Below are 23,547 nucleotides of genomic sequence, written 5' to 3'. Positions count from 1 at the left end.
AAAATTGATGAGAGAGTCTATAAAATAAAAAGATTAATGAAACAAAAATTAACCTGAATCTTGTGGGTTATGTTTTTATTCATGTTGTTTATTTCATATATATTTTGGATATTAAGGAAAATTATTTAAAACTATTTAATATCATCCATTTTCAACTGATATAACCATGGAGTTTTAAATTTATCTACATTGTTTGACATAAATTGAATCAAAATTTACCATAAAAAATAATGGCGACATGACAGGTTATATGTAATATCTGTCGTTTCCCAATTTGACATTGTGTCATAACTGACTGCTCTACATCATTTTTTATTCTACACAGGGATAGAGTTGTGTAACAATGAGAATAAAAACTATAGATAATCAAATGAAACAATTACAGTATTTAATTAAAAAAAGCCCTTTACTCTATGAAGAAGAAGTATTTATTTTTAATAAAATATAACTGTTTTTTTTAGTTTGATCAAGAATATTTACACTATCTATCGCTCTTCTCTCTCTATAATCTCAATCCATCCCAATATAATAAAGATTTTGTAAATGCCATTAATTTTATTTCTAGAGTAATTTTATTTTAAACTCCTTTTTTAATTTTGTCTCAGGTTATACATCTTCATAAAAGACACTCAAAAGAATTTTTGGATAATTTGAAGTTATTTATAGAAGAAAAATGTATGATGCTTCATGCAGAAATGAAATTGGTAAAAAATTATGACTATTATTCATAAGATAAAAAAAATAATATATCCAATTTTTTTAAAACTTAAACAGTAATATTTAAAAATTTTGAAAAGAAAGTAAATATTATATATAATAAAATTCCAATTTGACATTTTCCTAAATTGTTAACTTATATTCCTTGTGAAATGTTAAATCCATATTTTATTATAATTGATATACATGCATTTTTGATGTAATTTAAAATAAAATATTTTATAAAAATATTGGAATTTAAATAAGGTTATTTGAGTTAGAGGTCTTTAAATATGGCTATGACTGATTTTTAATAAAAAATTATATATTTTGGATCTGATTGGGGTCTATATTTAAATATTTTGATTTTGTGCCAAGGTGGCCCACCCTGTTTACTTTCTGAATTATGAAGATTGGTTATGCACAGACAGTATATTTTGTTAGATAAATAATTTTGTTATGTAAATTAGATGAAACTGTAAGATAATGGCATAGATTTTATACTTTAATGGTTTAACAATTTTTTAGTGACTAATTTTTTCATTTATTTTTTACTTTTAATTTTTTTTATTTTTCTTATAATTTTTTATTTTTAACTTTAATTTTTTATATTTTTTTTACTATAATCTTTTTGTAATGTTAACTATATTTTTACTTTACAATTTATTACTATATATTTAATGAAGCTGAATAAAGGAAAACATAAATTATGATAGAAATTATTGTTAAAGGGTATTTAATTTTAATATAAAATTTTGTCTACTTGTTATCAACATTTTTGTTTCAATCTTCATGCCAATGGTGTTCAAACTTTCAATTTTACAGTACCTCTAATATGAGTTCTGGAGAAATTATTAATAAAACACAAATAATTAAAACTAACAAATTTTTTTACCAAATGGTCATGACATAACAATATTTTTTTATCTATAAAATTAATATTTAGTCAGTATAAATAAAACATGTAACCTAGATTATGGAGTTTTTGTTTGGAATATATTTCAAAATTTGATTGATGTTCAAGTTCCTAGAAATTTTAAATAGAATCTGGTTTGCTTAATAGTAATTAAAATTTTTTTAGATAAACTTTGAATCACAAAAGAAGTTTCATTGATATTATTTTAAACAATCTATATAAATGATCTGTAAAGCCTGACTTGTTTTAGCCTGTTAAGTTTTTGCAAATTGACCAGCCTGTTACTTAAATGTTGCCAAACCCTAAATAAACACTTATATTTAAGTTGAGTTTTTAAAAAATTTACTAAAAATAGAGGAAATATTATTATTGCTCCCAATTTAATTAACAATTTGGGAATTGGAAATATCGAGAATATTTATTCAATTTTTAGCGGTTTAAAAAAAATTCAATCTAAATATAAGTGTTTTCTTCCCTAGCATCTAGAAATATTAATTTCAAATTTACTTTAAAATTTTTCTATAAGATATAAGCAAGATTCCCAATTTTTAGCTATTTAGAATATATCCTGCCCATCTAGGCCTAGTACATAAAATTTTTACAAAAAATTAGACCTAGCTTAGATTATTACATTTTTTTAGACAAAATTTTAGAGCAGGCATTTTTAATGTATATATCTATCAGTGTCCTACAGAGATACCATTTGAACAATATAGCCCAGACCAGATTGTTATAAAATAGGGCTATGCTTATCCACAAATTTTTCACCAATCAAATCTGATATTTATATTGATTTTTATTTACCATCAATTTTTGTATCAATACCATAAATATATCAATATTTTTTATTTTAAAAAAAACCAACTAACTTTCACAAATGAAAGTGTGATTTATTTTTTTTTATTCTCCAATCTAATCTCATTTAAAATATTTGCAATGTTTATGGTTTAATGTAATGTTGTCAAACTTCATTTCACCAATTTTTAAAAAGGGCTAATTCAAAATTTTAGTCAAAATATTATTACCTAAGCCTCAAATTTTCGGCAATAGAAATCGAAACTTTTCTATCAATGGGCTAAATCAATAAGCTTGAGTAATTAATTTTGGTCAAAATCATAGTCAACATTTTTTTAAAATTTGATAAATCGAGTTGTTTAGCAACACTAGCTGAATGTGACTCGTTAGATATTTTGAAATCTTCTTCTTGTTGCAGATAATATAACAAAAAATAGTGTTAAATTTGAAACTTTTTTTTGTAAACATTACAACAGATAAATTGTATTTTAGTTCCATATTATAAAATTATTTATAAAATAAAAAAAATATGATTATATATGTTAATGGCAATGTTTTCCAGCAACATGTTATTTTTTCAACTTTAAATTATTTTTGAGCGCGTTTTTTAAATTTTAAAAATCTGATTTACCGGAAATGTATTCCATCATGTTTGGAATACCTACCTTATGAATTTAGTATAATTTTGTCATGGATTTTTGAACTTATAATTTATATTAGTTTTTTCATAGAAACAAAAAAATATATAGGATCGGTTTTTAAAAAATGTAGGCCTGATCCGATTTTGAAAACGCTAGATATCGGTGCCGATCCAATATTTAATATCGGCACAGCCCTAAAAATTATGGCCAATGGTCTGGGTTTTATATTTTCAGGCTTGGCCCCAATATTTAAATAAATTTTAGGCCTGGCCCGGGCTTATTTTATTTTTTTATGGCCCAGTCCAGATGTAAAAATTTTTTTTACAACCATGGTTTATAAATAAATGGCCAATGTTTCTAAAAAATTTTTGGTTTGGATTTTAGAATTGGCATTTTATGGTTCACTTTTATATGAAATATTAATATTTATCTAATAACTTTTAAAACTATCTTCTTTATTTTAAAATGATAGATGAAGATTATTTTTAATTTTATATCAGAAAAAGTTGTGAAATATCTAGGTGTAAATATAAAATTTATAATTAGTTGAATAATTTCTAAAATATTTTATCTTTATTTTATAAACTTATTAAGTATTTTCTAACGATCGAAATGAAAATAGGAAATATGAGAAGTGGATGTATGTCAAACATTACTTTATGATACAACAACTTTTAAATTTATATAATGGTCACGATTTAAAATATTTGGCTTGGCCTGGATATTTAAAAAATTTTTTAGGCTCAGCCCAGCTTTAGTAAAACAATTTTTAGTCTTGGTCCGGGTTTATTCAAAAAAATTTTTTTTACAGCCTTGCCCATCCAGGCATCAGGTTGGGCAAATTTTCAGAAAATTGTATTCGGATACAATTTTATAAAATTTTATATTTACGATACAAGATACTAGATACTTTAGAAAAATTTCAATAAAATATAAGATACAAGATACTTTCTTTTTTATAGTCAAAATCAAAATGTATAAAGCTTTATTTTCTTATCTATAATATAAATTTATAAAAAATTTAAAATAAATTGTAGAAAATAACAAATTTATTATACAAGATAATGCGATATTTTTTTAATAATTGTATAATTAGTAAATTATAATAAATCAGCATTATTTTTTAATATTATTAATTTTTCAAATAATCTATCGTTCAATCTTTGACGATTTGGTCTATTAACCATATTAGCAAAGCTAAATAATCGTTCAACGGGAGCAGAGGAGGGTAATATTGTGTTATATTGTATTATATTTTAAATATTTTTATTATATATTTATAACTATTTAACATATTTATACTGCGCCTGTCATCTTTCATATAATTTAGGACCTCTAATTCAATATCATTTATTGAATTATTAGAATTGGATGTGGTACTTTTAGAACAAAAGTAATTATCATCTTCATCAATTGAAGATTTTGTTGACGTATTAATTTCAATATTATTTTTAAAAATAATTAAAGCTTCATGTATTAACAAATCCTGAAGGTATTTTTTTTCCTTTTCACCATCAATCCAACGATTTTTAAAATAGGGATGAGAAATAGTTGTCAAAAATGCGCTTTTAAAGTTATTATCAAATTCATATACATTTTTACTTTTATTTAAAGAATTTTCAACTGCAATAGCTTATGGTTTGCAAACAGTTTGAATTAAATTTGTAATTTTTTTACGACATTTAATATTGGAGCTGATTCTCCATAATAGCAGTTGATTTCACTTTGTATTTTGTCAATCGCTATAGCCAATGGGGACATTATATTGCAATATTCTTTTAAATATTAATTTTAAATATCTCTTAATTTTGGAAATTCTAATTTTTGACATAATTTAGGAAGTTCGCCTATAAATTTTAATAAACTACAATGGCTATCAAACATACTATTCCATCTTGTACAGCAAGGTGTAACTAATTGTTTTCCTAAAATTGCTTTGATAAGTTCTGCAGTTTTTGGACTTATTACTAGCATTCCATAGCTTAGTACATTTGGCTATTGCGGGATGATGAATTTTAGAAATGTTAGGAGAATCCTTAATAGCTTTCTCGACGCGAACTTTATTTAGGAATTGTCTCCCGATCATCCTATGAAGTTATCAATGAACCTTATTTTAAGAAATTTATTTATTTTTAAAAAAAAAATACAAATGTGTCCCAGACTTATCGAATGTACAGATGAATGTTATTGAGGCTTCTTTAGACCCTTAAATTTAAACAAATCAATAATTTTATTTGAATAAAAATTTTTACTAAATTTACGATATCATAATAAATTTTACTATAAAAGAAGTATTAAATAATACTTTCAATGATTTCGAATTCTATACATTCTTCTTCATTGATGTCAAAAATATTCTCCACACCTACCATGGAATATCCAAACTCCTTGAAAGCTTTCTTGAAGTTAGAGCCGTTATCTGTAAAAGTTGCTATAACTTTTTCACCAATTCCAATGGATTTCATCAACTAATTCTGCTATTTTATCATATGTGTGGCTTCCTAAAAATATTCTTACAACAAGGGCCCGAGATTGTCTTTTTAAACTATCACTTGAGAGCTTATTTAAATATTTATTTAATTGAATTTATAAATAAAATAGTCTATTATTTTATTACCCACAAGTCATTCCAAGAATGCTTCTAGTCTTAGTAGAACAAATATCTGCAGCAGTGCAAATATATGTCTGAGCTTTCAATAACTGTTTTAATCAGTTTCATCAATTTTTCTTTGCAAAGATCTTCGAGAAAAAAATTTAATTGGTAATGGTAATCCAATACAGGATAATATTTCTAATAAATTGACAAGTAGAAGAGATAAGGATAAGAGAAAAAAAAATTAAATTTACCGTCCATCATTTTGACAAATTCCTTTTGCTCAACTATGGATAATGGATACATTCCTTTTACAACAAATGAAGTTAATAAATTATTATATTTATCTTGAGATATTTTTTTCTTTTTATCATTTGAAAATTCTAATGTTTTTTGAGTTAATGATGCAGTTTTCACTATTTCTTTTTGTTTTTTCTGTTTGTGTGATATTTTATGATGAGTCATATAATTTTTATATGATTACAGATGACGTCTCTATAAGTGAAACAAGTAATAAAATATTTTATATTAGATATTTACTAATTTTTTTGTAAAAAATTCTACTTTGAAATGATAAAATTAGATGGAATGTATTTATATTAAAATAATTATGAAACTTTTGTCTTATTTATAAATAATAATTAATACTCATTAAAATTTTATAAATAATTTTGTAAAATCATTTACAAAATACATTTGTAAGAATTTTTTTTAAATGCAATATAATGATCTTCTATTAATTTTATAAAGAAAATTATATTTTAAGCATATATGTAAAAATTAAAAAAAATACATATGAAAGGTGGATTAAATATTGCTAAGTACTATCTATCATATAAAAATGGTGCCCCAAATATTTAGATTATATTTTGGCCTAGTGTTCAAATTAACATCCTCTTTTTTTATAAATATTAGTTTTCTTATTCTTTTCATAGATGACCTTTATATATCATTTTAATTTCATTATCAATCAAATTTTAAAATACTTCTAAATTTAGCAACAGATATATGGAATATGAAATGATAATTAATATGATTTTAAATGTGATTTATATATAATTATATATTATACTTTTAGATGCTTGACAAAATTTGAGGACGAGTCTGTTGAACCACTTATAGATTTGTGGCATTCTTTACATTCTGCAGTAATTTTATTATGATCATGTTGAAGTACTTGAAAAAATTTCCCATTTAAAATACTTAATTTAAATTTATAGTAATATTTTTTGGTTGGAAAATCATCTGAAGACGAAAATAAACATATTATTCTATTTTCTTCTTCCATTATTTTAAAATAGACGGATATAAAACGATTCAAATAATATATGGAAGTTCTAATTGTTAGCAAATTGCTATATGACGACCAACGTCATATATCATACATTATCTTAAAATATCTAAATTTCTGATTAAATTTTTCATTTAAATTTTAAAACTATATCATTTTAAATTTTAATACTATTTATATTATATAATATAAATTTTTTTAAAAGTATCTGTATCTTTTTGAATACAAAGTTGGTTAAGATACAATTACTTTTAAATAATATGTATCTTAGATACTGGATAAAGATACTTTCCAAAATTTAAAAAAGATACAAATATCCACGATACTGCCTAGCCTTGCCAGGCATGCACATCTCTGATATCTATATATGATTTTTCCCATTAAGTCTCTTATATTTTTACTCTATGGTTATCTATTTTTATAACAACCATTTTATATTAATCGTTTTATATCTGTATTATTTTTTTCTATTAAATCATATCATAATTTTTTTTATGAAACTAAAATTTTATTTATAAATTTAGTATTTTAGTTAGGCAGCTCTTAAAGTACAAAAAATTAATCATATTGTAAGTTAATTTCTTTCATTCATCTTGCACATTGGTCTACAACCCGTCAATAAAAACTCATGTATATTATTTGAAGCCCCTCCTCGCATAATCACGCCGGGTTTTAATTCTTCCTGATAGTGATCTGCAATGCCCGATCAGCTCATAGGTCGGCGTGGGCCAGATAACTTATCAATTTATATTATTTGGACCAGGCAAAATAATTAACCGTAAGGCTTGAAAAAATTAGAAATGCCTGCCATGCTTTAGTAGAGAATAGAAAAAAAATTATTCGAAGGCCTAATTTTGCTAAAATAATAAATTTTATTTTGCTTATAATTTTGTTAATGATTAAATGACCTACTACTATGATCATTCATTCATAAATACGATTTCTTTTTCCTTTTCCTACATTTTGTGTTTATTACTATAAATAAGATAATCAAGAAACTGAAATCCTTATGATTGGTTATTTTTCCATAGGATATATTACTGAATTAAAAAAAAACGAGCCTGGAAGGATACAAATTTGGTCAAACTGAGCCGGAAAAATACTAAATTCTAAACGTGCCAGGTTATGAAAAAATTTGGCCAGGCTTAAATTTTGAAATAAAATAGATATATTTTATAATTTTTTCAAGAAGTATTTTGCAAATATTTTTTATTTGTTTGTTGAATGATCAAAAATTAGGGCAAATTTTAGATATTGATACTCTAATTGATCTATACCACGTGGGTGAACACTTTTTTAACAATTCTTATTCGGTGATGTTATAAATTGCAATACAGTGACAATTCGATTCATATTAAAACCTTATAATTTAATTGCCCTACCCGTTGGCACAGTATCGAAAGCAGTGATGTAAAATCGCTCCATTTGAGCCGATTTTTAAAAACGACCAACTCAGTATTCTATTTAGAAAAGTATTTCTCAAGCCTGAAGATTTTACTCATAGATGACACAAAGATTTGAACAACTATTTGCCAAATCTCGAGGTTACATAATATTATTTGACTAAAATCTTAATCGAGTCTTAACAACACTAGCTAAATGGAAACCGATTTACAAATTATTTTATCTCATATCTCTGATATAATTTCCCTAAGAAAATTTGATAAATAAAACATTTCCATTTACCGAACTTCAAGTTTTATTATTTAATATTTTTATTAATAAATTTTTTTAAATAATATTTTGAATACTAATTATTAGCGAAGCAAGATTTCGTAATTTTAAGACTATTCCTGAATATTTTGATACAAATTCCACTACATTCTCTTTTGGGAGAATGAGAAATAACTTAAATTTATATTGGGCAAAAAGTCAGGAACTCTGGTAATAGTGTAAGAGTGACCAGATAAATTTTATAAAAATGCATTAAATTTAAAATTAACTTAATTTATTAAAATAAAAATTTGCCGCTATTCGGCCCGTCGATGAAAAAATAAGCGGCTGCTGTCGATTTGCGCACATGTTCAATCTCAGCGCATTTGTTTAACTTTGTCAGTTTCTTCAAAACATTATTTTTCTCCCATAAAGGGGGCATGGATATTCAATTTGAATTTAAATAAGTAATCGATTTTAACCCATCGATAACCTTTTATCCACTAATGTAACCAGCTTCGACTTGTTGTAGCTTGATTAAGTTGGTTGTTTAAGTATTTTTAATTTTAAAATTTACATGCTTGTTATTGTAAATTATTTGCTAGAAGGTCATTGCTGAAAATTTTAAAAACTCCGATGATTGGTATATTAAAATAAATTGCACTTTTTATCACAGGTATTACAGTCTAGAACGATTAAACAATTGAAACGTGTCAAATTAATTAGACAAAGCTATTGAATATGATAAGTTATAGAGAGAGGTTTCAATTAAAATTCAAAGTAAAAGTGAAGTATTAAGAAAAAATCTTTTTAATAGCATTTAACTACTAATCAATAATATAAAAATTGGGGCTTCGCTGATTTTAAATACCGGATCAGATCGGAGCCAATATTTACCGTTTTTTAAATCAGGCCGGCCAGGCCGATGCGATTTATTTTATGATTATTTTATAACAAATCAAAAACCAATTTTTCTATATCTAAAAAAATCGTATTATTCTAATAGAAAATAGAGCTAAAAAATGTGATATTATTTTTTATAATATTATTTGCAACTAGGTGTTGTTCATAGTTTATAGTTTTTTTTTATTTTGCATAGAATATATACTGATCTTTTATGACATTAGTTCAAAGATTGATGGTAAATTGAAATCAATTTAAATATCAGATCGGTGAAAAATTTGTTGTAATATTTGTAATATGTGAGTAATTTTTTAGGATATGCCCAAAGCTTGAAAAAAAATTTTCACAAATTTCGAAGACTAATGAAAATAAATAAATAATCCTTATTTTTTAATCGAAAAATAAAAGCATGTACAAAACATGTTCTTAGAAGATTCCAAAAGAATAAACATTCGTTTTCGTTAAAATTTTTAAATCTTTGAAAGATTTTGAAAAAAATCAATTTTTGGCTTAAAGGAAGTGAATAAAAATGAATGTAGATTTACGAAATTTTCTTAGCGCCGGATGGTAAAAGCGATTGTTTACTCGATTATGAAAATTCTACTTTTTATCATTTTTTCATTAATTTAAACAATCTAACAATTAAGCCTTTCGCTAATGGTCACCTGGAGTGTTGAGAATAGTTTATCCCATCCCCATCTGCTCTTTTTTCTCAAGAACCCACAGTTTTTGTCACTGATTTCCCGCAATGCCAAAATTTTTAAAAAAAATACAGTCGTATACTTGGGCTTAAATTTAAATGATAATTATATTTATTTGGAATTAGAATAAATAAATCGGGCCTAAAAGTTAGAGTTGTTAAAAAGCAAGATAAATGTTATGTGAGCTTGGAGATTTTGCTCATAGTTGGCAGAAAGGTTTGCATGATATTTCTAAAATCTTAATCGGGCCATTTTTAAAAATCGATCAAAATTTGGCTTTTTAACAACATAATTAAAAATAAAAATTTTGGATTGAGCTTAAATTTCGGGCTGGACTTATAAATTGATAAGAAAATTCAGGGCTCTACCGAACGCGTCTTATTGCAATTTTTTTCTTCTCAGAATAAATTAATATAGTTTTTTTGATGATATAACATTTTACCTAAATTATTGCTTGATTAGAAAATAGACCCATTTCAAGCAAATTTTTAAAAAAATTTATAATTTATTTAGGGGTGTACCGATACCACTTTTTGGAGGCCGATCCGATCCGATATTTCAGATATTAAATTGATATCAGCCGATAACCGATTCGATATCATATCTAATTTTGTATTCTGCAAAGATACCGGTTTTAATTTTTAATATACTTTTTATTAGTACAACATCTATAATTTTACTATACGATAACATATGTCATTTAAATATATTATAATGGTCAGTTATAGTTTATATTCAATTCAATTGCTATTATTTATATAATAAGTAATAACATTAATCTATTTACATAATTAGTAATAAAAAAATATATTATAAAATTTGAAATTAATATTTAAAATTAATATATCGAAGATTTCTTTTCATATCAGAGATATGTCGGCGGTGATGGGGACTGTTAATATCACTAGCATCACTAAAAACAGATACTGAAGAGATTAATGAACACTTACAGAATGCGAAAAAAATAACTATATTGCAGAATGTTTATTAACTAATTATTTCTATTAAAAAAATTAAACATAAAAATGTATTTCGATTTTATTTATAAAAATAAATGGTTTTTTAGATATAACTTTTTTTAAATTTTGTTAAAAGCGCCATTTTATATCGGATCGGAAAATTTTATAATATTTGCCGATAACCGATATTTTAAAATGAGCGAAATATCGGCCCGATCCGATATAAAATATCGGTACATCCCTAAATTTATTCGTTGAATTTTTTAAATGATAATTTTTAGTTTGCTATATTATCTATCAATCACATCTATCTACTTTAATAAAAGGTATTTCTAAAGGTTCTCATAACTCTGAGACGCACTGAACTGGTGGAACTCCTCGATTTATCTCGTCTCCTTTTTGATCACCTTTTGCCGCATAGGGGATACGTAGGCGGAAATGCGGTCGAGTTAATTGGTGATACACGCGACAAAATGCTTCGAAAAATCGCTGGAGAATTTCTCATTTCTGACACGGTGTCGCGCAACCTTAAACGCCGGGATAATAACCTCAACTCAGCTTTGCAAAATCTGTTGCACCGCTTTGCCACCTCTTCGTCGCATTCATACCCTCATAATGGACCTCCCCCGAACGACGATGAAGCCAGCGGATTAGCCGGCCTTGCCTTGCGCATTATGACCCGCTTGTATGCCAAGGGCATTTGGAGAGACGCCAAAACTGTTAATTTTCTGGCTCACGCTTGTTTTTCGAGCTCGAGTCGAGTTAGCTTGCTTCATATACTAATATTTTTCGCACTTTTATCGATAGTCATAATTTGATATATTATTGAATTTATTTTTGTAACGAAACATTGCTTACTTACATCATATTTGAGCTATAGTTTATAAAAACATTTTTTAGAGATTATTTGAAAATCCTTAACCTCATGGAATTTATACAACAATTTTTTTCACTGTGCTCCTATCCTTAATTAATATTTTTTATATATTGATACGGAGAACTTTGTTAACAGTTAATCAAATTAATTTTCATTTTAATGAACAGTTTTAAGTCCTATCATTTTTTTTATAAAATATAAATCAACAATTTATAGAATTAAAAGAATATAGACCGGATACAATTTGATCTTGAATCCACGCAAAAAACAAGATGACATTTTGATTTAATTAAAATGAATACCTTTTAAAATAAAAATACTAAAAGATAATGTCAATGGCTATTAATTTTTTTCTCAATCCGGAATTTTACCAGGAAGCCGACGATCAGAATCAAAAGGTTAGTATATAGGTTTTTTTACAAATAAATTGAATTCCGAAAAACATTCATCTGGCCTAGGGTTAAATCGGATTGGGAAATTTTGATGGTTTTGATTTGGAAAGGATTTTGAATTTATTCAGTGTTATCAATAAATCATGGTTTGACTATAAATATTTTACGATTTTGTTCATTTTAGATTATTTCTTATAACTATAGTTAGGTAATGGCTAAATGTCGGCTAATTCGGCCCAATCTACAGGCATATGCCGGAGAAAATCCGTTAAAATTAAGGCGTTTTAATTTACATTATTTTCTTTCAAATTTGAACTGCTAAATTTTTAAGAAGAACTTCTAGGCCAAATGATAGTTTACTGCTAAAAATTGGCTTTAAAAATACTACTAAAATAAATAAAAATTTTTTATATCTTGATTATGGGGTCAGGTTAGGTGATGAATATGGAATTATTTTTATATTCAAGTCAGTACCAAAAATATCTTTACTTTGCTCTCCGGAGCTAAGAATAATACCAATATAGATATCACTGCAATTATGGATATTTTGCATTACCTAACTTGATATACAAAATTGTTTCTTTCTACGGTTCAGGTTGGTTCAAAATAGAGGTGGGTGCGGGCCGTGAAATTACGTGAGTGTGATTAAATTTTAAATTCCAAGGCGTGACGGGCCTTCTCAAAATTTTCCCCGGGCGTGATCGGGCGTGAACATAAATTTCCCGTGAATCACGGAAATTTTAATTTTTAAAATGTTTTTTTATAAATATAAATTTGCAATTTTATATTTATATTATATATTTTCTTATTTAATTAGTTCTTTTTTAAAAAAGAATAATTTATGAAAACTAAAAATCTTCCGCATTTTATAAACAACATCCGGTATCTTTTTCTTTTTATGTTTAGATGTTTTTTATCGCTAGACTTTATGCTAAATGTTGCTTAAACTTTTTACAGAAAAGTCAGTTATATTTTATTTGTAAAGATCTTCAATCTTTAAATGCAACAGAAAGTGAAGGATTTTACAAGCTAGTTTAAGAGATAAATGTTGGTGTTACATATGGATAATAAAATATAAAAGTTGTGAACAGGAAAACTCTCATGAATACTATAGGTCCAAAAATATACCATGAAATAAAATTTAAGATTAAAAGCATGATCAATTACTTGTCCATAATCACGGATATTTGGACGGATGACTATAAAAATCTAAGTTTTTAACCATTACAGGACAAATTCATTAAGATTTTAAATTAAAAACATTTGTTTTGGCCACAAGGGCAATGGATGAAAAAAAACGTCAATATTAAAATTGTAGTCAATTCAATTTTAGGAGAATATACAGAAGTAGAAAATTACTTAAATAAATGTATAATTGTGAGTGATAACGGAGCAAATCTTATAAGTGCATTCAAAGATAACGAAACGCTAGCATGTATATGCCATAAATAATATTATGCATTATATTTTTGACAATTGTTTAACTGAAATAGCCTTAAATATAAATGGTGTAAAAAAAATAGTACAATATTTCAAACAATCTACAGCTAATAGCAAACTAAGCCACACCCTTATACAAGATGTCATAACGAGATGGAACTCTGTATATATCATGATACAGAGTTTCTTAAAATCATATTCTGAAATACAGGTGTACTTGTTTAGTAAGTAAGAATTAAATAGATTAGCCACAATTGATATCAGCATCATACGCGAGTTAGATAAATTTTATCATTATTCAAAGAATGCTCGTATAATCTGAGAACAGATTCTCGTCCCACAATAAATGAGGTTTGTCTATGGAAACAAAAATTAGTAAAATTTTGTTAACCTTCTGAACGTGATACAATAATAATCAAAACCTTAAAATACAGAACAAGATTTCTTTTAAAAGATTATTATGCAACCACTACATAAGGTAGGCATAATTCTAGATCCGAATTTCAAAACACTTAAGTTTTTAGGAAAAGAAGAAAAGGATGATATATATAAAACAATCTTAAAAATGCTAAATGATATAAAATTAGATGATATGCATAAGTCGATGCCAACTATCATAACTTTCCTACTTATCCTAAACTCATAAAAAACCGTATATTCTAAATGGTATCATTTATAACTGTCCTAATTCATCCTATACTCATAAAAGACCGTATATTCTAAATGTTAGAGAATTTCTAGATGATTCTGACGAAGCATCAACATCACCGATGAAATCTGTGAGGATGAACTTAAAAGATATAAGATAAATAACAAGACAATATTTTGAAGTTTTGGAAGTAGGAATATTCATTTCCTTTTTTGAGAAAATTATCGAGTAAAATTTTGTCAGCTGCAAGTTCGGCTTCTAGTGAAAGGTTATTTTCTGTAGCCAAACTCTTATTAGAGGAAAGCGTACACAATTGAAATAGAAAAAGATGAACATTCTTCTTTTTCTAAATAAATTTCGATTTATAGATTGTATTAATTTTTTGTTATTAATATGGATTATGAAATTAGAGAAATAAATAGAATGTATTCAAAAAGTGTAAAATTATAGTAATAGTTAAAAAACGGCATGAATCAAAATATTGCTTTTCGTGAGCCGGCGGGTCGGGTCGAATTTTTTTTAGTGGTAAGCGTGAATGGGCGTTAATTTTTTTTATTTGCCACCGTGAGCGGGTAGGCCGTGAATGAAAAATTTGGCCCGCACCCACCTCTAGTTCGAAATAATTTGTCTCTTGCAAATTCTCTATTCTGATTATTAAACTTTATAAATTATTAAAAGTTAATATTAGGAAAATTACTATATAATATTAAATATAGCATTCGTTATTTTTATATGTTTTCTATTTCATTAGCCGGTAATCGATACTAAACAGTTGATTCAAAACAGCAAAATTGTCAAGAAGACCAAAAGCCGAATTCGGAAAATGAAAAAGTCAATCAAACATAATAAAAGATTAGAAAATGAGAATAGCATAGAAAAAACAAATGTCAACACTCTCACCCTCATAAATTTGTTGCACGATTCTCAAGGTATTATTTATATGGAGGCCTAGTTTCTATTATTATTATCTTAATTTAAATTAAGTGACTACCTCCCCACATATAAACATGATTGGCATGTTGATATAGCACGAATTGATAAGTGGGTGTTTATTATCAATACTCTTTACGCTATTTCTATAGCTACAACTATTTCCCCCAAAAAGTAGCTTTCCTATTAGCTACTTTCTTAAAAATATAGCGCACTATAGATATTTCATTTTAAATTTAACATAACTATTTTAGTAGCTACTTTAAAAAATATGTCTACACCCCCCCCCCCCCCCCCCCTTCCCCCCTATCCCTCAAATAAGGACAATTAATAACATTGCAACCCCAATTAAATATTTTTTTTATCATAAATGAAATTTTTATTCAAATTCGTAATATAAAAATATATTTTTATAATAAAATATTAGTTATATATAGTGTTGTAAACGAACGCGTTCAATGAACGAAGTTCGTTTTTTTGAAAATAATGATGAACGGCGTTCCTTTTATTTTTGATGAACGGCGTTCCTTTTATTTTTGATGAACGGCGTTCCTTTTATTTTTGATGAACGGCGTTCCTTTTATTTTTGATGAACTTTGAACGTGAGGGCGTTCCTTTTTTATGACGAACGCGTTCGAATTTAACGTTCTTTAAAATATTTTTATTTATTTGAAAAATTTAATTTTTCCGAATTTTTTTAAAAAATGTATTATTTATATTTTTTAATCGGCTGTGTATTTCCTTTTCACATTTCAATTTTTTTAACACATAGTTTATTAATTTGAATATTATTGTTTATATTTTATAATAGATTAGCATAAGCATGGATATTTTATTTAATCCTCCTCATCTGATTCTGAAAATCCAAAATCAGATGAATTATCATTACTATGGCCAAATATGATAAATGTTTTACATTAACATCCTATATTGAAGGAACTAATCCAATGCTTACCAAGTGTAAAATGTGGCCAAAAAGTATTATATTGTCAAAATCTTCAGGTTCCAATTTAAAACGACATTTGATTTTAATATTAATTACTTGATTTTATATGATATTTTCCTATCTTATGAGGTTTTATTTAAAAATTTAGTTAAATCATTAAATTTCAAGAAATAATGCATTTGGGATATTTGACCCTAACAGTAACGATAGTTATTTTAAAATTAAAAAAATTAGTGGCCTCAAATATAGTCAACCATTGATAGATGCCGTATTAAATGGGATTAATAAAAGGTATTAAACCTATTACTCTCAATTAGTTACATATATTTTATTTTTTTAAAGATTTGAACATATATATAAGGATCAATATGTTCTTTCTGCAATTATACATCCAGCATTCAAACTTCAATGGCCATGGATAAAACTTCCACAGAACGAACCTATTAAAAATAAACATATAGCGTCATTGAAAAAAATGCTATGAAAACCATAGAGAACTGTTAATTTCGAGATATCCTTTTTTTTGTAGAATAGAGAATGGATTGGAGCAGGATAACTTATCTCAAATTTTTGCAAATAACAAAACAATATGTTTTTAATTAATTCTCCACGTTAAAAGAGCTGTTTATTAAGTATAATACCGCAATCCCCTCATCTGCCCCTGTAGAGCGCGTTTTTAGTATAGCTAATGCCGTATTAACTGCCAAGTGTTCCTGTCTATCAGATAAATATTTTGAAAACAATTCTTATTAAAATTTAATAAGAAATTTTTTTTATAAATAATATCTTTTTATTCGCTATATTATATTATATTATATTTTATTTATAATTATATTATCAAAATAAAACTATATTATTTTTTAACATGGCTAAAATATATTGTATTAAAAAATATAAGTTATAATATTAAATTAAATTTAAAAAAAATTTATCATAAAATTTTGAACGGTTTTATGAACGTGAACGCGTTCGATTTTTGTCAATGAACGTTGAACGCGCACGCGTTCGATTTTTTTAGAAATGTTTACAGCACTAGTTATATATAATTTTAATTAGTTTACTTTTAAACAGGGTTGGTGACAGGAGGAATATTTGATTTGATCAAACACGGTCAAATGCTCTAAAATAATGAAAGAAAAAAATATTAAAATAATGTTTAAAAAAGATATAAATACATGTGATCACAATGCTGTTTATTTAATGGGTCCGCAATATCAAGGGACCATCTTACTAGTTTTAATGAAGTTAGTGATATAACTCTGAAATTAGGCATTTACAGGGTGGTGATAATGAAAATAGTGATCTGGGCCTAATTTTTCAAGCCCGGCCCGAAATTTTCTTTAAAAAATGTTTCGCCGGTCCGGCTTGAATCCGAATTTTTTTTAAAAATGTTTTGCCGGTCCGAACTCGAAAATTTTTTAAAAATGTTTTGCCGGTAAGGCCCGAACCCAAAATTTGCCAGCCCAGCCCGAATTTATTTAAATATAGAAATTAATTTTTTAAATTACTTAAAATAAAAGACATATGTTATATGTCGTTTAGTTTCAATAAATAAAATCAAATATTTTTATTAAAATTCTAAGGTTCGAACCCAGCCCGATTTTTTTTAAAAAATATTAGCCCCGGCCCAAACCCAATTATTTTAAATAAAATTAGGCCCTTTGCAGATCTCTAAATCAAAATATTTCAAGTGACATAAATTTCAGAAGTAAAAGCGACATGTTTAATAGAAAATATACGAAGAATCAGATTCCGTCCTCAAATTATTGGATAGGGTTTTGCCCACCATGCCCATTAGGAGAAGTAGCATTCACTAACAATTTCCCGTTTCATCGATTTGGAATATTCTTACTAAAACAAAAATCGATTGAAGATCTCGACAACAGGAAAACGGATTAATAAATATTAAAGAAAATTTTAATATTGAATATGAATCAAAATAAAACTGGCATTGAGAGCGAAACATTAGTTATTGAATGACAATGAATTTAAAAAATATTATAGATTCATTTATAAAATTAAGTTAATATTGTCTTAAAAAACATTTATTTGAATTTGACTATATTTGGCCCGTCAAATACACAAACCTGCTTTTAAAGATAAGATGTCTCTCAAAGTTCCTCTAATAAAAACTTTTTTTTTTACCAAAAACATCCTTTTCTAAATTAAATAATCTCTCAACAGTAAAACTGGATTGGATAGGGGTATTATATTTTATCAAGAGTGGGTTTAAAAGAGAGAACTCTTTATATTGCGAAATCTGTTATGGATGATCTCAAAAAATTTATTATAATCAATAATATTTTTATTAGGAAATATCATTAATAATTCGAGAACACGATTTCTCGTTTTGTAAAATTATAAAAAATTGAGATGGAATAATCTAATTCTCGGGCAACGATATATTATATAATCGATAAATTCAACATGAAAAATAAATTACCTACAAAAACGAATTTTATTCAAATTATAAATATAAATTAGTAAATTCATCATTTTAATAAATTTATTAAATTTTTTAAAAATTAGCAACTATTTTTTTAAAAGTAGCTATTTTTAGCTATTTTTTATCTATAGCTACTCGAAAAAATAACGGTGCTGTTAATTAGCTACTCATTTACGATTGCTACTTAAAAATATTTTGATAGCTGCTTTTACAAGATTGTTTTTTAAATACATTTTATTTAAAAAATATTTTTGATGTCTCGCCAGAAATCAATCAATAAATACACTTATTATTGGTAAGAGTTTTAACAGCCTTAATCCGAATTTTCCCTGTCTATATAATATCTCACTTCTGTAGTCATCATCCAATATAAAGAAATATTTGCCTTAGAGATGTTCATTTGAATTTTTTTTAGCTTTATAAACTACAATCAATCACAAGTATATTATAACTTTTAAAAAATGAACTTTCAATCTAGAATTCGCAGAAAAATTGTTCCGACAATTGCAACAAAGAAACGAAGGCTTTGATCATAGAATGGCAACCATTGATTTAGTGTCTCGAATCATCGGGTTGCATAAAGTAATGTTATCACTTGCAATTTTTTTTTACATCCCTTTCCATAATCCGCCTCCCCCCCCCCCACCCCCCACATTTTTAAAAAGTAAAAAATAATGATTTCCAAACTATTCTTCTAATTACAGTTGCAAATTTTGAATTTCTATGTCTACATGGAACGCTACATACAACCACATCAATCCAATGTCACTCGTCTTTTGCTGTATCTCGTTCAATCCGTTCACGATTTCCTTCCAGCCGAAGTTTGAACTAATATCTATTTATTTTTTTAACCTCGAATGTTTTATATATTTAAATTTAGATTCTAAAACCGCTTATAATCAAAATCGCGAATAATTTTATAACTGAGAAAAATAGTGGGGAAGTTATAACCGTCGGTCTTAACAGTATTAGGGAATTGTGCAACCGTAACCCCTTGGTCATGGAAAAAGATCTTCTGAATGATCTTGAGCTCTATAAATCCTATAAGTTTTATTAACTATAAATTATTATGTTGATCAAATTTTTTTTATTCTCCATGTTTTATATATCCTATCTAATTTCAGCGAATATTTATGATATATAGAGTATAATCTTGTTATAATTAACACGCATATAGTTAACTTTAATTGTTAATAAATTTTAAAGTCTGACTAACATATCCTACCTAATGTTAAATAAATACGTTTATATTATAGTTAACTTCTTACTATTGTTCTAATTTTGTTAACTATTTCTATCTCATTATGTTTATAGTTAGCTTCTTTTGTTGATGAAAATTACTTTTTCCAAAAAAGCAATTATGTCTCAAAGGTAACTAGTTCTTACTTTGAATACAAAATAATACAAATATTTTTGCGATTTACAAATTTTAATCAAAGGAATCTAAATGACTATTTAAATATTGAAATAATTGCACTTTAAAGACATTATATTTAATAAACTATAATTTTAAATTTGGGAAATTATCATGTAAAGATAATGAATGAGATATATTATATTATTTAGCAAATTTTAAGTAACTAGTTACCAGTATAGTTGGGTAATGGCTAAATGTTGGCGAATTTGGCCCAATCTACAGGCGCATGTCGGAGAAATTCTGTTAACATTAAGACGTTTTAATTTATATTATTTTCTTTCAAATTTTAGCTGCTAAATTTTTAAGAAGAACCCTGAGACTAGAGTGATAGTTTTTGGCTAAAAAATGTATACGGCTAAAAATATAATAATTATTACCCAACTATAGTTACCAATTATAATTTTTTAACGTACATATTTACATTTTTTCAAAAATAATTAGTGATTAGTAGCATTTTTCAAAACATAACTATTTACTATTTACATTTTTTTTAGACTTAACTATATACATTCTTTTTTTTAACATAAAAAGTTATAATTTTTTTTTAGCAAAAATATAAATGACACTTGACCAATTTATTTTCAATGCAATATATACGGTATATTATATTATTTAAAAAATCTATATGATATTTTATCACGATGTCATTTTATCATTCAGTCATTTGGTAACCCGACACTTTGTTATTATATACTTGATCACTGAATTTTATTTATTTGAAAAGTTAAAGTTTGATAATATATAATTTTTTGACTTTTTCGTTTCAATTTCGATAAAAAAAAATTTCCATTTTTGTTCTAAATTTCCAACCCTTATTTTGCCTTTTTGTTCAAAGATTAATATATTTGATCCAATCCAACATTCCAAGCAAAGCACTTTTACCAAACTTTACCCGGTTATTAAATAGAATCCTCAATAGACCTCTTCTGGCACCCATCATTTCTATTCTCGGGGATTGTTTAATAGCTTAAAAAAGGACGGAGGGATTCATCCAAGCTAGGGTCTTTCTTTCTAAGAACTGTTTCAAAAATCATTGCTTCGTATCAAAGAATCTCTTTCCTCATTCTTGCCACTCCAATTAGGATTTGAAATTGCTGGAGGCGCAGAAACTTCCGCTCATCACTTTCGTAAAACGATTACAAATAACATTCCAGATAGCATAGTTTTAAAACTTGATTCAATATATAAACGACAACACTTTGTTCCTTTATTCTGTAAAAATATCCAGAATACACATCATACATTTATTACAACAAATCAAACTCAACTTTTTTAAAATACAATAATAAGATAATCATATCTCCAGAGGGAATTCAATAAAGAGCACCCTTAGGCCCTACCTTCTTTTGCATTGGTATCCACAAAATAATTCAGGAAATTCAATCTAACTCCAACATCACTTTAAATTCCTGGTATATCGATGATGACATCGTTGCTGGCAACCTTACCATATCCCACTTATAATTGGGAAACCCACATATTACAGGTCTTTCACTCAATCACCTTAAGTGTGAGATATGTTTCCTATCCTACGTCCATTCCATCAGACACCACTTACCAAGTCATCAACAGGGATGAGACACATCTCGGAGCACCCAACGACAGAGAAAAAACCATTTAAACATTTAAAAAATTCCTTAGCAATTTGTTTAAATTAAGCTTATTATTTAATTACCTTCCTGCATTGCAATCCTTTTTTAATTAAAAACTTTTAATATTCTCAAAATCCTCTATGCCCTGAGATCGACACCGATCTACAAATGCAGCAATTTGCTAGTTTATCATGAAATCCAAATCTAGAGTGTCCTCGAAAATATATTGAACATAAAATTTCCATACTCATCCAGGCTTTAAATCAGGTGGCATCGGTATTCATCTTCGCTAGAACTTTCTCCTTCAGCCTTTATTTCATCCTCTCTAGCCGTTCAAGTTATAATTAACAATCCACTTCTATTGACCTATCTAGATTCTTATCTTTTGGGATAGCAACAGCTTACCCACCACCTACTGCCCAACCTCCATAATTCAAAAAGACTGGGATGCTCCTTCGATGCTTCTTCTGTTGATTTCCATTTTGAACAGGCGCCTTATTGGAACCCCAATAACATAATATTAAATGCAAACTCTGGCTATGAACAGTTGGAAGCCATCTCCAGTTCCTATCTCGGCTTCTTTATGATTAGTGAACAACTACTCACATAACCTTAGCTATTTACCTTGGTTGTAATGCAGTTGTACCCTCCATTTGCATCGATTGTGGCCAGTCCATATGTGCTAATCAAATATAATATTGTATGCTTCCGAACCAGTATTCAATATTAGTGTTGATTATTATTATTTATTAGAGACCTGCAGAGGTACCATTTGCACGGCCCGGCCCGAGTTTAAAAATTTTAGGCCCGGCCCGGATATTAAAAAAAAATTTTTGGGCTCGGCCTGGATTTTTTTAAAAAAATTTTTTTTTAGGCGGTTCGGAATTTTTTAAAATCATATTTTACCTGGTATATACAAAAAATTCACCTAAATAAGCAAGCATATTAGCTAATGTTCTTAAACGGCTCGTTTTGAGCCGATTTTTCAAAACGGCGAACTCAATATTTTCGCTAGAAAAATATTGACTTAGCTTCGAAATTTCGATTATATGTCTAGACCTTTGCTCCTTCTATGAACAAAATTTTCAGGCTTGCGTAATATTTTTCTGGATTAATTACATATTTTATTTTTTTTTATTCTAAACAGATATTTATTATATTACAAATTGATACTATAAAAAATTTGTGTAAATAATATTTTGAGTATATACTATATTAATTGTATTTATAAAAAAAATAAAACTGATATTTTAATTAAAAAATATAACATATATTATATATTATATAATAATGTATTTATTACCTATTGTCCTTTGCGTATTTATTCCATAGCAGGAAAACTATAATTATATTATGTAATAGATAATATAGTGTTATGTTAACTTTCTTCCAACATTATATTAATCATAACTATATATAATCATTATAACCATATCTAATTGACAAATATAATCATGTTATATAAATTTTTTAAAAAAATTTTACGGCGGGTATTTTAAAAAAAAATTTTTCAGGTCCAGCCCGGCGCGGGTATTTTTTTAAAAAAATTTTCAGGCCCGGCCCAAAAATTTAAATATGGCCTGTCCCGGGCTTAGGGCCGGGCCTGCAGGACTCTGTTATTTATATTTAAAAATAAGAAGTCTAACAGACAATCATTTGGAATCCTTTTAACATACCTTTTCCCCCCTTTTTTAAAAGAAAAGATCCCCT

General features: G+C 26.7%; 1 protein-coding gene across 2 annotated transcripts in view; it reads left to right on the top strand.

Moving 5' to 3' along the window:
• Positions 1-336: 336 nt before the first annotated feature.
• Positions 337-23,547, top strand: part of LOC135922892 (protein SDA1 homolog) — a 36,583-nt gene continuing 13,372 nt past the window's right edge. The window contains exons 1-9 of one of the 2 annotated variants that reach the window (XM_065457402.1): positions 337-424; positions 462-539; positions 606-704; positions 11,475-11,909; positions 12,352-12,423; positions 15,258-15,435; positions 19,307-19,410; positions 19,533-19,649; positions 19,709-19,875. In XM_065457402.1, the coding sequence (XP_065313474.1) occupies positions 344-424; positions 462-539; positions 606-704; positions 11,475-11,909; positions 12,352-12,423; positions 15,258-15,435; positions 19,307-19,410; positions 19,533-19,649; positions 19,709-19,875 (1,331 nt within the window). In that variant the 5' untranslated portion in view covers positions 337-343. Of the gene's footprint in view, positions 425-461; positions 567-605; positions 705-11,474; positions 11,910-12,351; positions 12,424-15,257; positions 15,436-19,306; positions 19,411-19,532; positions 19,650-19,708; positions 19,876-23,547 lie in introns of both variants that reach the window. The other variant, XM_065457401.1, reaches the window with a different exon arrangement.

Source organism: Gordionus sp. m RMFG-2023, chromosome 1, assembly GCF_954871325.1.
Source record: "Gordionus sp. m RMFG-2023 chromosome 1, tfGorSpeb1-WG-v2, whole genome shotgun sequence".
Lineage (NCBI taxonomy): Eukaryota > Metazoa > Nematomorpha > Gordioida > Chordodea > Parachordodidae > Gordionus > Gordionus sp. m RMFG-2023.
This window is presented reverse-complemented; position numbering and strand designations above follow the sequence as displayed.